This window comes from Girardinichthys multiradiatus, chromosome 17 (genome assembly GCF_021462225.1).
Source record: "Girardinichthys multiradiatus isolate DD_20200921_A chromosome 17, DD_fGirMul_XY1, whole genome shotgun sequence".
NCBI classification, from domain to species: Eukaryota; Metazoa; Chordata; class Actinopteri; order Cyprinodontiformes; family Goodeidae; genus Girardinichthys; species Girardinichthys multiradiatus.
This window is the reverse complement of record NC_061809.1, coordinates 14,194,312-14,214,794: the sequence shown is the minus strand read 5'-3', so window position 1 is coordinate 14,214,794 and position 20,483 is coordinate 14,194,312. Positions and strand designations below refer to the sequence as shown.

At 38.4% G+C, this 20,483-nt stretch overlaps 2 protein-coding genes across 5 annotated transcripts in view; one reads left to right on the top strand and one right to left on the bottom strand.

Moving 5' to 3' along the window:
- Positions 1-14,535, bottom strand: part of pphln1 (periphilin 1) — a 26,704-nt gene extending 12,169 nt beyond the window's left edge. Inside the window, exons 1-10 of one of the 4 annotated variants that reach the window (XM_047389703.1) lie at positions 14,439-14,535; positions 13,864-13,909; positions 12,956-13,020; positions 12,568-12,780; positions 12,299-12,360; positions 9,279-9,395; positions 8,733-8,911; positions 7,481-7,564; positions 6,624-6,659; positions 5,151-5,206 (exon numbers count right to left, since the gene is read on the bottom strand). In XM_047389703.1, coding sequence (XP_047245659.1) covers positions 5,151-5,206; positions 6,624-6,659; positions 7,481-7,564; positions 8,733-8,911; positions 9,279-9,395; positions 12,299-12,360; positions 12,568-12,780; positions 12,956-13,020; position 13,864 — 813 coding nt within the window. In that variant the 5' untranslated portion in view covers positions 13,865-13,909; positions 14,439-14,535. Of the gene's footprint in view, positions 1-5,150; positions 5,207-6,623; positions 6,660-7,480; positions 7,565-8,732; positions 8,912-9,278; positions 9,396-12,298; positions 12,361-12,567; positions 12,781-12,955; positions 13,021-13,863; positions 13,910-14,019; positions 14,312-14,438 lie in introns of those variants that run through there. The other 3 variants (XM_047389704.1, XM_047389706.1, XM_047389707.1) reach the window with 3 other exon arrangements.
- Positions 14,495-20,483, top strand: zcrb1 (zinc finger CCHC-type and RNA binding motif 1). Its single transcript, XM_047389708.1, has 8 exons — positions 14,495-14,625; positions 14,729-14,822; positions 14,929-14,957; positions 18,469-18,580; positions 18,674-18,781; positions 18,857-18,966; positions 19,051-19,126; positions 19,988-20,483. Exons 2-8 carry the CDS (start codon positions 14,739-14,741, stop codon positions 20,129-20,131), a joined length of 663 nt encoding a protein of 220 aa, XP_047245664.1. The 5' UTR covers positions 14,495-14,625; positions 14,729-14,738; the 3' UTR covers positions 20,132-20,483.

Genomic DNA, 20,483 nt, shown 5'->3' with positions numbered 1-20,483 from the left:
GGCCTTCTGGACAGCAGTCAGGTCGGCAGTCTTACCCATGATTGGGGTTTTGAGTGATGAACCAGGCTGGGAGTTTTAAAGGCCTCAGGAATCTTTTGCAGGTGTTTAGAGTTAACTCGTTGATTCAGATGATTAGGTTCATAGCTCGTTTAGAGACCCTTTTAATGATATGCTAATTTTGTGAGATAGGAATTTTGGGTTTTCATGAGCTGTATGCCAAAATCATCCATATTAAGACAATAAAAGACCTGAAATATTTCAGTTAGTGTGCAATGAATCTAAAATATATGAATGTTAAATTTTCATCATGACATTATGGAAAATAATGAACTTTATCACAATATGCTAATATTTTGAGAAGGACCTGTACTGCTTCTTTTTTATAAGAAGTCTAAGTTGATGAAGCAAGGTAAAAGAGTCAAGCTTAGATCTACAGCTGTTTTTAAACAGGAACAGCCAGAGTCATTTATGGAAAATGAATAACCTGAACTGTAAACTACATTTAAAAATAAAATAAAAAGCAGTGAGTAAAACCTCTGTCAATCTTTTAATTATTTATCAAAGCACATCAAATAAAGTAGTTTCTACCTAACTGGACAAAATCGTTATACACTGGAATCACAAAACAACTCAATTTAGCCTTCTAATGAGAAGACTGGAAACTGTAGCAGCCATGTTACCTGAAACCGAGAATAAATAGGGACATATTATTTTTGCTCATTTCCTGATTCTACGAGAGTCTGACGTCGAAGCAGCACAACTGCCTAACCAAGACTGAAGTTCTCTCATACATTAGGAGGAAACGGGCCGTGGAGCGAGTCATCCTTCATTCCTAGATGAACGAGTAAAGACTTTACAGCGGATGGAGCATCAAGGCTGACTGCAGTCTAAAAATGAAAAGCGCAACTCATAAGGAATCATCCAATTATTCCTCCCTATTCAGTCCCAAGCGTAGCTCCCGAGAAAAGTCCTGCATACCCACTTGTGCACGTATGAAAGATCACATTTGTCAGAGCTCAGAATCCTTTGCTTGAGTTAAAAAAGAAAAGAGAAGCAACCATACTGAAGCCTTATTTTTAACTGGCTGGAAAAAGCCTAACTAGGTTTGCTTTCAAGATAATATTTCCCCATAAAACAGGGAATCATGTGGATTTTAAAAAGGGAATATGTAACTACTTGTACAAAAAAAAGAGAAAAATCAATAAACATGTTTTTACACCAAGATATTTCTATCTTACTTTTCTTGACAACCAAAATGAATGTATGGCCTAAAATTAGGTTAAGATGTCTGTTTCCCATGTTATAAATAGCTTGCATTCTCTGGAGCAGTCTTGTTGCCACTGCCAAGCAAGCCTTTCCAAACATGAAACAAGGGTCTTTCCAAGCACTTCTACTAGCTGGAAAAGCAGCTTACATTGTAGCAATACTTGCATAATGTACAGTTGTTATTAGTATTAATTCATATAGCAGCAACAAAGAGACTTGGGGTAACTCTGGAGGAACTGCACAGATCCACAGCTTAAGGGGGAATATTTGTCAATGGTACAAAATTAATATGCAATCACAGAAACCATTGATGAAGGATAGCTATAAGAAATCCTGTGTAGAGTTTGCCATAAGCCATGTAGGGGACAGGAAAAACAGTTGCACTGATCATATTAGAACACAAACATTCACCCTGAACGCAGCTTCCCCACCATGAAATACGATGGCAGCATCATGCTGTGGGATGTTTTTATTCATTTAAACGAAACTGAGAATCTTTGAAAAGACTTGAACACGGGTTCAGACACTCCAAGCCCAGTTGGACTGGGCAAGAGCCATTTTGCAACAAAGAATGAGCGAAGATTTCACAACGGGGCAAAACTGATAGAGACACCCTTAAGGCTTGCAGCTATATGACTGAAGGTGGCTGAATGGAAATGCGCAATGCAGTTTTTAGAGCTGAAAACAATGCATCTTTTAAATTCACCTTTATGCATAATTTTCTGTTGGGCTACCCCAATAAATAATACAATTTGTGGTTGGAAAGTTACAAAATTCAAGGGATCTGAAAAATTTTGTAAGGTTTTTATCAGAGAAGAACCTCCTGGTGACCTTTCCTTTGTTCCAAATCCAGCTCTCCACCAATAGACCACCCTGGCTCACAGCCAGAGGTGGAGCTGCTCTATAGTTACCTTCCTCTTTGGTCTCTTCAGTTAGTGATGGCTCCAGAAAGCCTGACTGCATGCATGAGAGTGTTTGTGTGTTGAATGGCCACAGCAGGCAGTGACCCAGACTGTTAGAACAAGCTTTACTGAGGGCACAGCAAAAGGCTTTCATCTCGGCCAAGGTTATGGGCATGTGCCCTGGGAACGGAGAACAACAATGCACCGCAGCACAGATAAAACCCAGCAGAAGCACATGTGTGTATGTGTGCTTGTGGAGAGGTGGCACAGTAACAAACTTTGATCCCAGCATTGATTGAATGCGACACATGTCAGACAGAGACATGTATCTTGTAATTACTCATGGTTGTTACCCAGCTGTTTACAAGTAAACACTTTCTTGTAGAAAGCACACAGTCATTCTAGTTTTTTTATAAAAGGAAATAATACCCACAAGTGTTACCATTCAACCACCTCAAATAAGCTTTTGATTTTGGCTGTGGTCAACCACACTTTCTCTAAACTGGATCAGAGAAACCCCAACAAAACCGCAAAGCTGCTCTGACCATAACAGAGCTGTTTCATTGGCTTTCTGATTACAGTGAACTCACCCATGACTTGTAAAATGTTAGATGTTACTGTTTTTCAGTTTCACATTGGAGATATGAAGCAGCAGCTACAAAAGCAGTTTTCTTCAACGTTTTCGGTACCTCAAATAAAGTGACACCACAGACCAACAGTAAACCAATATGTTTGACTGTTGGTCTGAGGTACCGACTTTTAAAATTAAGGGCAGCTAATTGCCTATAGTTGTGGCCAATGCTGTTCATTTTATTTCACCTATATGATTTTTTTGTCACATTTTTTAACTGCAAAAAGAAAAAATGCGCTGTTGGAAGTTGTCTACATATTGTCCAGAGCGTATCTTTAAAAGATACCCTGCCACAGTCCGAAAAGCTGAGCACCCATAAGAAATGAACTTCTTTTTAAGTCGATGCATATTTTTATATATCATTTTTCCCTCTGGATAGTAGCTCTTCCTGTTAGAAAAGTATTCTTTGATAGTTTTTAGCTAATATTTACAGTACAAAAGCCACAAGGAGAACATCACAGAGGAGATTCAGCTTCAATCCAGCGTTTAACATCAAGTTTCTCTGCCAATGTTGGGGTTAGCAGCTGGAGTAACCGTTCTACCAGACATGCAACCAGGCAAGATCATTTATGTACCCAGGACAATGCAAAAAAAAAAAAAAACAACAAAAAAAAACGAAATATAAGTTTAAACAAAAATGGGGATGTGCAAGACTGGCAGAAATGACAGCTCACGCCCCCCACAACCAGTGTATGCTTCTGTCGCAAGACTCCATGACAGAAACGGCATGTGTAAATCAGGTGTGAGAGCCATGACACAGCGGCAATAACAGTATGTTGTCAAAAGATATGCCCGTTTAGAAATCGGCGTCAAGAACAACAGTAGATACTTGGAATAAAGAAAAAGGCAAATATCGTCTGATGTATTGACAGACCAATAATAACAGTGGAACTCTACCACGGGCCAAACGTTACGTGAAAACTGCTGAAAGTGCACCAAGCTCCATAAACAGTGCATGCAAATGGGAAAGGGAATAGTTCAGAGGCTGTTTGAGTATAATATTCTTTCATATATTGTTATCACTCAATGAATTCTCCCACTTCAGCCGTTCCTCTCTGGAGTTCCTCTAGGGTTACCATGGTCTTGTTGGCTGCCTCTCTGATTAATACCCTCATTGCCTGGCCTATCTGCTGTGTTCTTTAATCTTAATGATGCCGTTTGTTCACTTATGTTCTCTAACAAGCAACTGAGGCCTTCACCATAGGTGACTTCTGAAGGCAGTTAGCTGCACTGAATTTTATGGATATTAGACTAAAAGGGGATTAATACAAATGCATGTCACACTTTGATTTTAATGTTACTTTGTGTTGGTCTAACGCAGAAAATCTGTCAATCCTGCCATTTAAGCATTCAAAATGTTTCATTACTTTATTACTTCATTACTTTATAAAGTATTATATCAAAATATGCAGCATCTTTAAGGTTTAAATATAATGCTCTCCAACCAAAACGATAGCAGCACATGATTAGTCAAGAGATTAACAGGCAACTCTTTCAGACCCTTTTAATTCTTTGGTCAAGATATGAATGAGGCGTAAAATACAGAAGCCTCTCAAAGACAAGTCTAAACTTGGTGAGAAAAAAAAAAAAAAAAAGGTTTCAAACAAATATAAATAAAATCACAAGGATAACTCCTCCGTCCGGCAGACACTCACGCATGTACAGAGACACTCTTCACCTGAATAAGGAAACGATTGTTCATTGTAAACAGCATAAACACATCTTAATGAGCTCTGCTGGGACTCTGCTGTCTTTGCGGTCAAGATCATGCGATAAAGTTATGACTCGGGCTACTGACTTAACCCCCTCGCTTCTGGGTGGCCTCCGCCACTCACACTGCCCCTAATCACCATCACATTTGATTTTATTTACTCTCCTCGGTGTAGCTGAAGATGGATGGCATGGGCAAAACAAACTACTGTTTACAATCCAGGCAGGAGATGTACACATTCAACACTAAAAGCAGTTTTTTAAAAACTTAGTCAACACTTGAGCCACTTTCCTTGACCATTATCAGCCCATCTGACTGAAGTTTGCTTACACCGCAGGTAAACACAGCGCAGGCCTGATGGCCTCTATGTTGTGTGTGAACACTGCTTTAAAAGCCAGTAGCATGCTTCGACAGGACTGAACGCTTATAGCAAGGATGGGATTTAAGAAGTTCCAGATGCACCCTGCTGTAAAGCGACAGAGGCACAGAGCAGGGCGACCAATTAATGTACAGTTGTTTAAAGTCGCTGTACAAGCAACTTTAAACAAAGCTTGTTTATTTGTTAAAAACACTAAGGATTCTTGTGCTCTACCCCCCTCAAATGTCTCTAAATTCAAGCATGCTTTTCTTTGTTACTCACCTTGTTTGATGTTGCACTTTGTGGGGAGCCTTCTCGTGACAAGCCAGGAATTTTGTCTAGAATTTTAAAAAGCCAAAGGAGAAAGAGAACAAAGAACTGATGCATTCAGATTTAAAATATGGGCAAACATGAAATACCATCCCCCCAACAAAAAAAAGAGATTTAAAAAAAGAGGTTGGAAAGTAATAAGATAGGAGTCTAGAAATGACTGCAGAAAAACTATAAGACTAGTTCAAGAAACTGGGCTTATGTTTTGTAGCTCAAACACTACAATGTGTTATTTATGGACACCATCCAATCACTTGAATTTTCTTTCTGTTACCTAGAAGCCCATTTAAGTCTTGTGGGTCAACTTAAAAACAAATATGAACCCTAGGGGCCCAGAAAAAGGAACATAAAAATATTCCGAAGTGGAAAGCGCTGGCTTCAGGAATATCCATCAGACACACTATACCCACTTCCCTCTACTTCCCTGAGCACGAGCTGGCGGCATCTTTACGAGCTCTGACAAAGAGAAGGACAGAGGCTTCCTGCAGGACACATTAGAAACGCTTTCTGTCTACTCAAGTTACACCAAATTTAAGTTTCATTTTCCACTCATTTGTACCAGAAAATGCATCTCTTACCTTCCCAAGTGGGAAAGATTAATTAGATTAGTAATACGAAATATTTCCATGCTTTTCGGTGCAAAGCACTAGATATTTTATAAAACTGACTTCTGACAAATTTAGTAAACGAACATAAAAGCAGATGTGAAAACTTTTTTTTCGCCTCGACAAATAAGAGTAAAGGCTTCATGAAAAATCTGTAGTTGAAAAATGGAGGTGGCAGCATTATGATGTCTTCAGGACTGTGGCCTTTGATAAATAAAAATGAAATAAAATAGACTTCACATGGAACCATTTAAAAGACAAAATATGTAAATATGATATAAATCCATTCAATAACCACTTTGTTTGCAAAACTGATTTTTTCCACCTTTTTATACAACACAATCGTGTAGAAAACAATTTTCAGTAGTTTTCTTTTTGGCCCCATACGCACTTAGAAAATTATACATTTCTACATTTCTTACTTTCCTGTATTCGTGATCCGTGCAACATCGTTGTTTTATATATTTGTAAAAAACATTTATCCTTTTCCTTCCACTTCACAAATGGGCTCTACTTTGTGTCTGAGATAAACTGGGGTTTGGAAAAGTTCAAGGAGTACAAATACTTTAGCAAAGCACTGGAGACGGACTTTCATTTCCAGACACGTAGCTGGAAAGATCTAGCTAAACCCCTCGTTTCTACTGGGAAGCAATGTTCTTCAAACCTCCAACAATAATGAGTTGAGAATGTCACTTTAAAAGTCCAACTAGGATTTCTTGGTGCATTGGGTCTTATTTTCACATTTTACATCAGTAATCCTATCTAATAAAAAGCAGAGGCCACATTTCGGTCGTCAACAACTAGGCTAAACTTTACTTACCAATTATCTTGGACTGAGAATACGTCTCTTCATATCCTGCAGGAAGACCAAACCGTAAGGTCACTTAGCCAAGTACCACAACTAGGGCGTCCAACATGAAATACACACATCTACTACCCTGTCCCCTTAAAGAAGGGTTTACTCTTGTTTATCAGCTTTAGGACAATTATCATGCACCTCTAAGCATTAAATCATTACCAACACACGCCACATTGTTTTGCAGAGGAAACAAAGCAACTATATTATTAGGTGTAAATCAGGTACTTATTTCACAGGGGAAAAGCTCAAGATGAAATGGAAAGCACACGATAAGCAGTGGATCTCAACGGAAAATGAAACGTTCAATGTTTCGTCATGCAGCATGTAAAGAGGTACCTTAGCACTTTCCTGTGTTTCACTACCTTAAGATCCGTCGTGCGGCTAAAACCGGTATGTTTGCAAAATAGAAAATGTATAAAAATTATACTCCCATTTAAATTTAAACTATTGAAACAAACTATAGTGGATGGATCAGTGTAGGAGCAATGAAAAGTACTAAAGTATCTCCCCACAAGACGTTAATATGACTTCCTCATTGTAATGCATGAAAGTCCCCACTAGGTTCTACATTAGATTTAAAACTCATGAGACAACTTACTTAAGACCTGGGTGAAAAATATACTAGTGTCAATATTACCAGCTGAAGTTACTGGGACGTTATTTTATTAGCAGTAAAATGTTGTTCCCATCTTGTGTTTTCTTTCGTCCTTTAATTCGTTTCACTTTTCTTTATTCCTTGTCATGTTTTGGGCATGACAAGGATGCAAGTGAGGACATCACCCAAGTCCAAGCTTGTTCACGTGAGTTGGTGTACAGACCCAAAGTGTCATGTCCGCTCTGAGGAAAGAGCGCCCCCCAGAGGTGCTCAGAAACACCTGTGTGACTCTCTGGACCGTCCAAGTCTGGAAAAGCCAATCAGCCAGATTGTCAGTCAAGGACACAGAATGAAATAATACAAACAAAAGAAATGGGAAAAAATGAATACACATTTTTGTTTAATGGCAAAACGTTTTTAAACTATTATTTGTTTTCTGAATAATACTTACATGTACTCCTTCTAAAGTTGTAATTTACTCTGATTTGGATCATTTACATGGTTTTTGTCTGTTGTAATGATCTCTAATGAAAACACTTAACATGCTGGATGGATGTTTTTGAAGGACTGAGCCCATTAACTAAATATTAAGTAGCTTGAATTATAGAATTCATTCAAGTTTTTAATAATTACTCATTTGTATTAACACCCCTTGAACTTTTTCAAGTTTTCTTTTGCAAAACTTCAATATATTTTATTGGGACTCTTTTTGTAACAGATCAACATCAATTCGGATCATTCTGCTGAAACATGAACCTCCGTCCTAATCTCAGGTCTTTTGTGATCTAAACCAGGTTTTCTTCCAGAAATGTCCTGCATCAACTTCCCTGTCCTTGCTGAGGAAAAGCATCCTCACAACAGGATGATGCTACCACCATGTTTCATGTTACGTTTTCTGTCACAGTGTTTTGCACGTAGGGTCAAACTGCTACATTTTGGTCTCATCTGACTGGAGCAGTTCCTGCAAACAGGACTTCTTAGACTTTCACATTCTTCTGTAAAGGCCTGATTTGTGTACTGCACAAGTAAAAGCCAGGTTTCCCCACTTGAGCTGTGAATCTCTGCAGCTCTTCCAGAGTCAACATGGGCATCTCGACTGATTCTCTGATGAATGCTCTCCTTTCCTGGCCCGTCAGTTCAGGTGGATGGCCATGTTTTGGTAGGTGAAGACAATTTATTGCACTGGATTTCATTTAGGGGCATAAGAGTGAAGGGGTGTGGGTTATACTGTGTATCATTTTGCTTCCATTTTACAGTAAGACACTACTTTGCATTGGTCCATTACAAAAAATAAAAATAAATACGGAAGTTTGTGGTTGAAATGTTGTAAAATATGAAAAAGTTCAAGCTGTATTAATACTCTGCCATGCATTGAAAATAGCTCCTTGAGCTATTTAAAAACCCATAACTGCCATTTCCCGAAGCTTCAAAAGGCTTGAAAACTAAGAAAAAGTAAAAACATGCGCGGTACATACTCTTGCCTTGTTGTGTCGGAAAAGGCAGGCTCTTGGCTCTGTCTGGCGAGTAGCCCCTGCTGCTCACACTGGAGCCAGAGCGACTGTGGGGGGAACGCGCCACCTCGCGGCGGACAGGGGAGCGCTCTCTTAAGGGAGGAAACAGGGCTGCCTTTCTCCTGTAAGGATCTCTGTCTTCCCTGGAAAAGCGAGGGACATATAAGAGTCTCATATTTGCTGTATTTAAACATTTTAAGTGTTGCAAGCACGGAAGACAAATCCTTCTCATTCGATTACCTTGTGTCCAGTGATTTGCCTCTGTTCACTGTTCTATTTATTCTTAGATGCAGTGCAATGCTGCCATCTAGCATTTACCAGAATGTACTGAACTTCATTTTGGAGGCAAACACTGCTTGGTTTTTAGTTCAGCTAAGGAGCCCAACAATTTTTACTTAATTGTATTATTCATCATATCTATTACATTTTCTGTCTCCAAGAAACATTTGCCAGAGACAGTACTAAGAAACATATCACCAGAGCGCTGAACAGCGAATCCTTTTCCCATACCCTCTGTCCAGGTTGCGGATGGCCTGCACTAATGTGTCTTCTCCGCTTTCTGGGAGTGATCTGGGTGCTGGATAGACGCCTTGGCTTCGCACACTGTGAGGTGGAGGTACACGACCCCTGAGGGGATAAAAAAATGTTTTACATAAATTACTACAAATACTGATTAGTGGTAATAAAAAAAAAAAAAAAAGCAAAAAAAAAAAGGACTGTATTTACAATATGCAAAATCACCCAAGGAGCCTAATGTTTGTTTTTTTTTGTTTTTTTAATTACCTATGCTGAGTGAACGCTATTCTTAAACTTGACAAAACGTAAAGCATTTCTTCTGAATTTTAATTTCCAAATAAAACAATAAGTCTATCTGGGGGTATATTGTATAGAGGATCAGAGTAATTAAAAGCTTATAATAAACCCTTAAATGTCTGATACCACATCATCAGCAAATGGAAAAAAAAAATTTAAAAAAAGTCTTTAATCTGAACCTTTCTAAACACTCCGAGACCATAAATGTCTTTACAGCTACAAATCAATAAGAATAACTTCCATTGTTTAAGTTCTTTGTCACATACACAGGAAAAACTTAGGTAACTAACAGTTTTGGCTCCAAAAATCATCACAAGACTGACCAGAAGACCTTCAAATAAGAATTTTACTGAATATTAGACAATTTGTGGCAGATAATATGGCAAAGAAAAAAAAATATTTGCATTATTTTCTTTGTAGTCAAAGTCAGTCAACAGGCTAAAATTCAGCAGACAAATCTAGTGTCGTTTTATTTATTTGTATTTTCTAATCTTCTATCTTTGTTACTACAAAGTACAAATTAATATTCTTTTTATTGAAAACATTATAGAAGCTGTTGTGCTAAGAAACAAAAAGGAATACAATAAGTTTATTCGTTTTAATTTTTAGACCTATTTTTCCTTTTATCAAAATAAACAATACATTTGACAACACGACTGGTCCTATTACATAATGGCACTTCGCACACATACTCGTAATACTCAATGATAGTCTGGGTTGGAAAGTATTATGTCTATAATGACTGTCCATAAGAGTCCGTTTTGCTTTTCACTCCTAGTTTTTCCCAAGTGGCTTCTTCCATTTTCCTCTAAAATATTGAAGACTTTCCACATATAGTGTCCAAGTCTAATCAGAGTCATTATATATCAATAATTTCCACAAACAGATAGAGGGAGGCTCAGTACCCACCCATCTCACCATAATGGCCTTCCTTGCTAACATCTGAAGTGTCTGAGGAATATATCCCACACATCAGTGGATTTTCTGACACCTCTTGGCTAGTAGCTGACCTGATGTTAGCACATATCTCCTTCCAAAACGTTTGAATTATATCACAGTCCCATAAACAATGAAACTTTGTACCTACATGAGCTTTATATTTTAGAAACTTTGGTGATATTGCCTAAGGGCAATTTAGAGAGACCAATTAACTTAACAGTCATGTGTTTGGACTGTGGGAGGAAGCCGGAGTACCCGGAGAGAACCCACGCATGCAGGGGGAGAACATGCAAACTCCATGGAGAAAGACCCCAGGCCGGGATTCGAACCCAGGACCTTCTTGCTGCAACAGTGCTACCAACTGTGCCACCGTGCAGCCCTTCAAACAAGTCATAAACTGTAATAATTATACCTGCTCATGCCATCCCCTGAAATTTGAACCTATATTTTGAAGCAGAACCCAAATCTTCTCAGAATGTCGAACATATATTGCCACTCAATTCTATAAAACACCTTTTCGGCGTCCATAAAAACAACTGAGCCAGAAATTTGATTAAAGTTAACATAATGGATAATGTTGAACAGGCGTCTAGTATTGTGATAAGAGTTTCTCCACTTAATAAAACCAGTTTGGTCAGCATATACAATTGAGCATATGACCTTTTCTAGTCTAAGAGCTAAAACTTTTGAAAGCATCTTATAGTTCACGCCTAAAAGGCTGATAGCCCTATTCAATGAACATAATTCAGGATTTGTTTATATTTTTTGCAATCAGAGTTATATTCGCCCTGTACATGGATTCTGGAAGTTTTGACTCTTTAAATGATTTGTTAAATACTCTCAGAAGCAGACTACTTAATTTTCCCTTCATGGTCTTAAAAACAATTCCACTGGGAAACCATCTGCCCCCTGACTTTTCCCTGAATGAAGTGCAGACATAGCTGTATCCATTTCCAGCTGTGCTAAGGGGTATTCCAGCTGGTTGATCTGCTCCTGAGATACAGTAACTGGGGAAATTTTGAATCATTCAAAAGAAACCCTGAGATCAGTCTTGTCACATTCACCTCCGAGCTATATAAAGTAGTATATAACACTCTAAAACTCGTATTTATTGTGCGATTTTCTGTTTGTCTTTCATTATTTGTGTCGACTATACTGTAGCTGCAATAAAAGATTTAATGGGGGCGATCTTTGCTTACCAGGCCAAAAAGCAATTCAGTTTATTAGCGGATTCAAAGAAACGTTGCCTTGCAAATAGAATATCAACAATGAGTTTATTTATAGAGAAGGCCTGGATGCCCAGAGGGCAATGGATGGATGTTTCAACTCCAAACTAAATTTCACTAGATTATGTGACAATTGTAGGTGTTGTGAGCCAATCTGTGGAATTAGTGCTAATCAGTTAGGGTCATTGTGGTGTAGGGTTAGGGGTCATTTTATGCAATACTACAAGAAATACAAAACAAGGTGATGAATGTATAGAGATTGCAAGCAAGCCAAAGATCACATGGATGCATCAGCTGGTTGTGCATGAAGGAATCCTCACATCACAGAAATCACTGAGAGGAAGATAGCTAGCTTGATTTAAATGACTTTACAGCACTTATTGAATCTCATGTGCAAGAGTCGCTTAACTCTGTAGTAGTAAATAAAGCTTAAATGATTCAGGTAGGTAATAAAGAAAGCTTGATTAGGGCATCTCTAAGCATCATTTAAATGTAATCTGTAAACTAAGTTGGATTATGGCAAAAAAGACAAGAAGAACATTTTTGTTTTACCCAAACTCCAAAGGTCGTCCAGCATGAGGATCTTCTCTCGGTACTCTGTAGGGAAAGTCTTCCTACGCAACAACAAAAGCAATAAAAGACATAAAAATGGTTTGAGTAATACATCTTTGTATGGAATTTCATATCATCAATACTTCAGGTAGAAAGTTTGCATACGCACACACTAATTCCAACCTCAATGATGTAACCTTTCTTCAAAGCAAACACTGTGATATAATATTAAAGTGAAAAGATGAATAAAGAGATCATTTCATTTTTACCCTCCTTGCTGGTGGTATTGCTCTGCGTTCAGGAAAGTGATGGCCCTCCACTTGGTAGCCTCGTTGGTCTTCATGGTAACCTCGCGGGCCGCCTCCATTCGGGTAAAAACGGGGACCTCCTTCATATTCATAACCGCCACGCCCATACTCTTCCTCCGGCCTGCCAAAGGGGCCTCTCCTCTCAACACCTCCAGCCACCCGAGGATACGGACCCTGCACAGAACAGCGTAAAGCATACATTTTTTTTTTTTTAGATTGAAAAATTCCCAACTTGTTTTTGTTCTTGTTATTGTCAAAAAAAATGATTTTGTTGTGATAAACAATGGCTTGTTTTTTTGTGCTCCAAAATGTCAAGGAAAACAGACAAACAAAACATGAACACACTTACCGGTCTGTCCTGCATGAGGCGCTCTTCATACACTTCTCTTATACTTCTGTCTCTTCTGTATGTCACTGTGAAAGGGAAAGAAACAAAAAAAGACATTGTATCCTACAGGCAGGGCTCACTGTCTCATAAAGAAAATAATGCTAAATCACAGCCTTCCTTAGTTTCTGGGTGTCACATAAAGTACCTGGAAAAGGTTTTCATACACCTTTTACTTTTTCACCTTTTTGTCAGTAAAAAAAACAAAAACAAAAAAAGTTTTTAAAAAAAACTACAAATTTCAAAGCATTTTTGTACATTGTTTGAAATTTAAATCTTAAAACTGTGGGGTGCATTTCTTTTCAACCTTTCTCAGTCAGATCGTGGAAGAACCACCTTTTGCTGCAATTACAGCTGCAAGTCTTTTAGGGTACATCTCTGCCAGCTTTGCGCAAGTAGAGAACAAGAGATTTAAGTTTAACACATGACGCAAATGTTTTGATTAAACCAAGGTCTTGCTGTGACTGTATGTTCAAGGTTGGTGTCCTGCTAGAAGGTGAACCTCTGCCCCAGGCTCAAGTCTTTTGGAGCCTCTAACAAGCCATTTCTTTTTAGCTTTTTAACAATATTTTAATTTTATGAGATCTACATGTAGTTGTACCGTCATCAGATCCCATAATCATCTCTACAAATATGCAATTCTTTGTGTCTATCACATACAACTCAATTTAAATGCGTTAAAAGTTTGGAGTAGAGAAGTGATAAAAAGTGAAAAGGTTCGAGTGCAAATACAATGTAACGCATAGTAAAATCACATTCATGATTTTCTTAATATTTGTCTTGAGCAGGCAGAGATTGCGAAATACAATCCAGGTTGGTTTACTTATATCTTTAAAAGTACCTGGACTATAAAGGCTTGGTTGGTTACTTACTTTTCAAGTTTAGCACTTTTCGGGAGAAGCGATCTTCTAATTAAATCTGTGAAGAGATTTTCATTGGAGTTAATAGAATGGACAGGTATTATTTCTAAAGACACGGAATCTTATAGAAACATTAATAAAACGACTAATACCACAAAAGGTACGTACGCAAGATCATTCAATATGAAGGTTTTAAGATATTAGTATGCCACTAAAACATAGTTTCTACTCAATTTGACCGATTTCGTTTGAGTTCGTTGACTAGAAACATCCCAATGAGCACCTCATCTTTGCCATGATAGCCGCTTCAGCGATGTATCATTACCACACTCTCGGTATAAATGAATTCATGACAGCAGCTCAATCCAGAATAGAAATCAAGAAGTGCTAACTCGGCTAACCCTTCTGTGCAGCAAACATTCGCACGTTTTATTTGACGTAAGTGCAGGTTAGCTTTCACCCATTACCGCACAAATTATCCAAAACAAATATTTCCGACAACTTATGGCCTTGTACAAACAAACCAAGTTTAAACAGACAGTAAAAAAAATTATTTCTTTCAGTGGAAAATATGAAAACAGTCTCACCTTTTATTACCCTTTAGCTAGCCTAGCCTTTCCCAATAGCTACACAAGACCCATTTATCAAAGCAAATGCGTCATCAAGCTGCGACGCGCAAGCGGCGTTTTTGTTTCAGTTAGCTTCGTTATTTAGGAACACAATTTTTCCGTTTTGACATAGCTAAACTGCGATTTATCAGTGATACCTACGTTGGTAAGTCTTGCATTGAACGCATTAATGTACATGAAATCACACGATAACGTTTAATTGAAACTGACATATATGGGTTATTTTTAATTTTGTTTTTTGCATACAGTCTGTCCACTATGAGTGGGGGTTTAGCACCAAGCAAAAGCACAGTGTATGTATCGAATCTGCCTTTCTCTCTGACTAACAGCGACCTACACAAGGTAATCTGACTTTTGCAAATCAGTCTATGCAGTGAAAATGTACATACTTTAATCATTGACTATGTCCGTTTTGTGTACACTAACGCACACATCTGTGTCATTGCAGTTGTTCACGAAGTATGGAAAAGTTGTAAAGTAAGTAATACATTTTTCGTATTTTCTGTTAAAACCACTCGTCACATGTATTGAAAATCCTATTCAGTGGTGATTTTATTTTCACCAAGTGTAAACTGACAACAACACAGCTGGGTAATTAAGTGTGGATTTGCACCGCATGAATTAATAACATGCAATTCAATTCAATTCAAAAATACTTTATTAATCCCAAAGGGAAATTAAATGTTGTTATAGCTCATATTATGAAGGTTTCCTCAAAGAGCCGTTGTAGATGCTGATGGCTGTGGGCAGGAAGGATCTCCTGTAGCTCCGTCTTACAGCAGATCTGATGAAGCCTCTGACTGAAGACACTCTGTTGTTGTAGGACAGTCTCATGAAGAGGATGCTCAGGGTTCTCCATAATGTTCTTCATTTTATGAAGAATCCATCTTTCCACGATGATCTCCAGAGGTTCTAGATGAGTCCTCAGAACAGAGCCAGCCTTCTTTATCAGCTTGTTGAACTTTTTTAAGTCCCTGGTTCTGATGCTGCTTCCCCAGCAGATGATGGCAGAAGAGATGATACTCTCCACAACAGACTTATAGAAGATATGCAGCATCTTGCTGCAAACACCAAAGGACCTAAGCTTCCTCAAGAAGTACAGTCTGCTCTGTCCCTTCTTGTAGATGGCTTCACAGTTGCATCTCCACTCTAGTCTGTTGTCCAGGTGAACACCGAGGTATTTATACTCCTCCACCACCTCCACTTCTTCTCCCATGATGGAAATAGTTTTTGACTTATTCCTGTTTCTCTTAAAATCTACAATCATCTCCTTTGTTTTAGTCACGTTCAAAATGAGATGATTGTTTCCACACCATGCCACAAAGCGGTCCACCACCTTCCTGTACTCAGCTTCTTGACCATCTCTGATCCACCCCACGACTGCAGAATCATCCGAGTATTTCTGCAGATGACAGGAGTCTGTCTTGTACTGGAAGTCTGAGGTGAACAGAGTGAAAAGGAATGGTGAGAGTACAGTCCCCTGTGGTGCTCCTGTGCTGCTTACTACCTGGTTAGACTCACAACCCTTCAGTCTCACAAACTGTGGTCTATTTGCCAGGTAGTCTTTGATCCAGGAGATTGTTGAGGCCTCCACCTGAGTCTTCTGGAGTTTCTGACGAAGTAAATCAGGTTGGATTGTATTAAATGCACTGGAGAAATCAAAGAACATGATCCTCACAGTGCTGCAATGTTTTTAAAAAGCTTACTGAAGAAGGAAAAGCTGATCATTGTTCCTTGTTTGCTTTTGAATCAATGATATTACAAAAGACACAAAAATGGAGCTAAGCAGCTGGCATTAGTAAACCAGTTTACATGGATTTCCATGGATGACCCCCAAACAATGATGGCTATTGCTCTGGATGGGAAAGCTAAAGCAAATGATAGAAATGGTTGTTTTTCTGTTTGTATTCCTGTTAGATTTTTTTTTTTTCATTTGATTGTTTCCTATGCATATTCTCCACTTGTAAAATGAGTACGGTGGTATTATGTTGGTAACATTTGAAATAGTTTTGTGATATTCCAGTGCTGTGACAAAATGCACCAAAACACTTCCTGAGATCAGAATATGCCAATTTTTCCACAAAAAGCAGGTCAAATACTGAACTGAACTGGAATTTTATTTTTCACGTTCTTTAAATGCCTCAAAATCCAATTTTTGTTGTCTATAATATATCAGCAGTTACTTTCATGTACCTTTTGAAATTTGTAAAAAAAAATAAAGGTTTGGTACATGCTTTTCTGCATAAACAGGGATAATGTTGTAATTCCTTCTTTTTCTGTCGGATTCAAAACCACAACCTCCGTCAAATAATCCCCAGCACATTTTGTCTTTGATATACTTAAATAAAGTGTGAATCAGTCAAAATCAGATTTGTCAAGATACATGGCAACACAGAGCACCTCTAAGAAACCAGAAATCAGTATCAGCTGTGAAAAGTTTCTCTTTTTGACTGCCACTGGTGGGATTTAAATTATATTTTGTTTTACTTCTTCAGTGCATACGCTGTTCTGAAGGTACGTGCATGGTTAGGTTAAATGGCAGGATTGGGATCATTATAGGTCTATTTATCTGGTGATTGCTTTTGGGGGGAGTAGTGAGTGAATATAATGGAATAGAAATATCCTTTATTGTTCCACAGTGGGTAAATTCAGGTGCATCTTCTGCAAAGTACAAGGCAAACTGAAGCATACAGATACACACAAAGGTATAAAATATAAAAAACAAAAAGTAATAATTGTCTGTACAGTAAGGGAAAAATGTACAACACAAGAAACAAAACACTGGACAGTGGACAGCACACTCAGGTTAAATGAAATGTGCAACTGAGTAGGGTGATTTAGAAAATGTACAAATTACGCATGTGTACCTATGCATAAAAAACAACATACTATTTACTAAAAATTGAAAAAAAAAATGCACATAACAGCAGAGATGAAAAGGCTTAATGAGTTTGTTGAGAGATTCAAACAGTAGCTGGGAGGAAGGATGTGCGATAACACTCCTTTGTGCGCCTAGGATGCAGCAGTCTTTCACTTTAGGTGCTCTCCAGTTCTGCAACTGCTTCGTGAATGGGATGGGAGATAGTGATGTGTCCAGTGTGTCGATGCTTTGAAGCGTGTGTCAAGTAATCCAGGCAGTTTTGTTGTGAAACGCGTATTAGGGCTTGTGTTGATAACCCACATTAGATGTCTTGGGTGTGCGTTAGAAATCTATTTGAGTCTCGTTGTTTGCTTTGGAATCAGCAGGAAAGAGGGGACTATTGGAACAGATAGAAACAGTTTTTTGCACAATTTGTATAAACTTGCTGTTGCTTTTATTGGTCACAAGCTTCATCTGTGACCTGTGAATGGATATTTCCTAAAGCAGGCGAAATACTTTTGAGCTAGTGTTCCCTGGTGGTCTGGAGGTTAGGATTTGCCGCTCTCACTTCAGTTGCCCAGGTTCGATTCCAAGTTAGGGAATATAGCTTTATAAGCCTATCTTGGAAAATAAAGTTATAATCTCAAGGAGGCTTTACCTGGTTAAATATAGATGTTTGTTTCCACTTTTCCTTTTGATCCGGCCATTGTATCATAAATACAGATATAGATCATATTGAGACCATATTCATCACAAACATCATTCATTAGTTTATTAAATTTAAAGCTTTACACAAGAAATCCATCATTATTCCCTGTCTTACAGTCTTACATTTAATGTCCACTTGATGGTGCAGTGGAGCAAATAAAGCATCTTGTTGCCCCGGTTCATGAGTCGAGCAGTAGAGAGGAAATTGATATGCCCACAAAAACACAGTTGCCTGCTGTGATGTCACCAGAGGCATTTAAGAGTAGGCTTTTAGCTTGAAACAAACAACAATTTACATCAGTATAGCAAAACAAAACAAAAAACTGACCATGACATGTTCTAAAGTTGGCAAACTTTGGAACAATAGCAAACAAATCTGAAATGAGTTTGGTTTTGTAATTTCTGTCTTGTTTATCCCAGGGTTACAATAGTTAAGGATAAATTCACCCGACAGAGTAAAGGAGTGGCGTTTGTTCTCTTCCTGGACAGAGAATCTGCTCATAATTGTGCAAGAGCGGTGAACAACAAACAGGTGAGCAATTCTGAGTGACTCTTGGCGGACTTATTTCATAGTTTCTTTAATGAGTGTTGACTGTCCAGGGAAAATATGTCTTTATCCACACAGCTATTTGGCAGAACAGTTAAAGCCAGCATTGCTATAGACAACGGGCGAGCAACTGAATTTATAAGAAGACGGAACTACACGGACAAGTCCAAATGTTATGAATGTGGGGTGAGAGCATGCTTAACTTTGGGAAAGGCAGGGTTGTAGGAATGCTGTTTGTTAATGCATTCTTATATGCCACAGGAAACGGGACATCTAAGCTATGCATGCCCCAAAAACCTCCTTGGAGAGAGGGAACCTCCAAAGAAAAAAGAAAAGAAGAAGAAGAAAAGGGCTCAACAACCAGAGCATGTGTAAGAAATGTGTTGCAGTGATAAAGGGACTCTCTTTTTTTTTGTATAACTTGGTATATCTCACTAGGTTTATTTTTCTTTTAGTGAAGAAGATGAAGAAAGTGAAGAGGATGGAGAAGACCCGGCCTTGGATAGCTTAAGCCAAGCCATAGCCTTTCAGGTAATTTACAGCATTGCCATGTGGGTAACAAATTTATATTTATCATGTGTACAACCAGAGTGCTAGTTCAGCTTAAGTTCAAATCTGGCCCTTATGGAAGAATAGCAAGAAGAAAGCCATTGCATTTGCAGTTTGCCACATGCAGACATGTGGAAGAAGGTGCTCTAGTTAGATCAAAATCTAACTTTTTGGCAAAAACAAATGATGCAGGAAAACTAAAACTCAAAGCACCACCCCTAGGGGGAGGGATGTTGGTCAGAGTTGATGGAAAGATGGATGGAGCTAAATGCAGGTCAACCTTGGAAGGAAACTTTTTAGGGACTGCAAAAACCTTAAATACCAAGGATCATGTGACAATACAATGTGAAAGTCACCTATCAATCATTTGAGCATGCTATACATGCACCTATATGCTGCAAAAAGTACAAATGTTTTGATGAATACACATTTTTACAACTTCTCGAAACCCAATTTGTTCAAGCATCAATGGTGACCCTTGCTTCCTAGGGGGGAGGGGGTCTGGGGGTCCACCTTGGTCATAAAATGCAAGTCTCAACTCTTGGCTTCTTTTCATTCTGTGGTACAGCATAACATAACATAACCTATCCCAAGCAGAACTACAAAAACTGTAGTGTCCTCCAGGCATCTTGTAAGGTTCGTGACCAGATACAGCAGAACAAATAAAAACAAGCTGTTTACTCTCTTGTAGTTGTTTTGTTCAGAGTCTAAGTGACTTGGCTCTTCAGCAGATTTTGTTTTCTAGTATTTCTAGTAGCTTAGTTTAAATCAAACAGAATGACTTAAAAAGAGAAATGTCCCAAAGAAAAACGGCTAACAAACTTCTCTGGGGGTTCCCTCCAGCAAGCCCGCATTGAGGAAGAGGAGACAAAAAAGAAAAGGCAAGCAGAAGAGGACATTGCCCACGCCTCGACATCTTCAGACTCTAAGAAACCGAGGATCAAAAAGAGCGCATACTTCAGTGACGAGGAGGAGCTCAGTGACTAATACACACAGACTTTTTTTGCATACGTATTTATCAAAATATTTACTACGAAAGTCACATTTTGTGTTCCTCAAATATTGTTTTTATTTTCTTAATAAACTGGCTTTGCTTATGTGTGTGTACATATCTGGTGGGTTGGGGACGGTGGCTATTAAAAGTTTAGTTCAAAATCATATGGGGGATGCAAGAAAAATATATTTCTTACTACTTTGGCTAAACCAGCTGTGCTACATTATAAAATACCAAGCTTTCTAAGTGCCACCATCCTGACAGGCATTTAAAATGGTATTGTGACATGATTTGTACTTTTTCACTTTGTTTTGCCATATTGATAAAAGAAAAACATGAAATCCA

Bases quoted from the DNA above. Each gene is read 5' to 3' on its own strand.
- zcrb1 (XM_047389708.1), top strand. From the start codon at position 14,739: ATGAGTGGGGGTTTAGCACCAAGCAAAAGCACAGTGTATGTATCGAAT. The intron at 14,823-14,928 runs GTAATCTGACTT...GTGTCATTGCAG, and splicing joins CTAACAGCGACCTACACAAG to TTGTTCACGAAGTATGGAAA. The intron at 18,581-18,673 runs GTGAGCAATTCT...TTATCCACACAG, and splicing joins GAGCGGTGAACAACAAACAG to CTATTTGGCAGAACAGTTAA.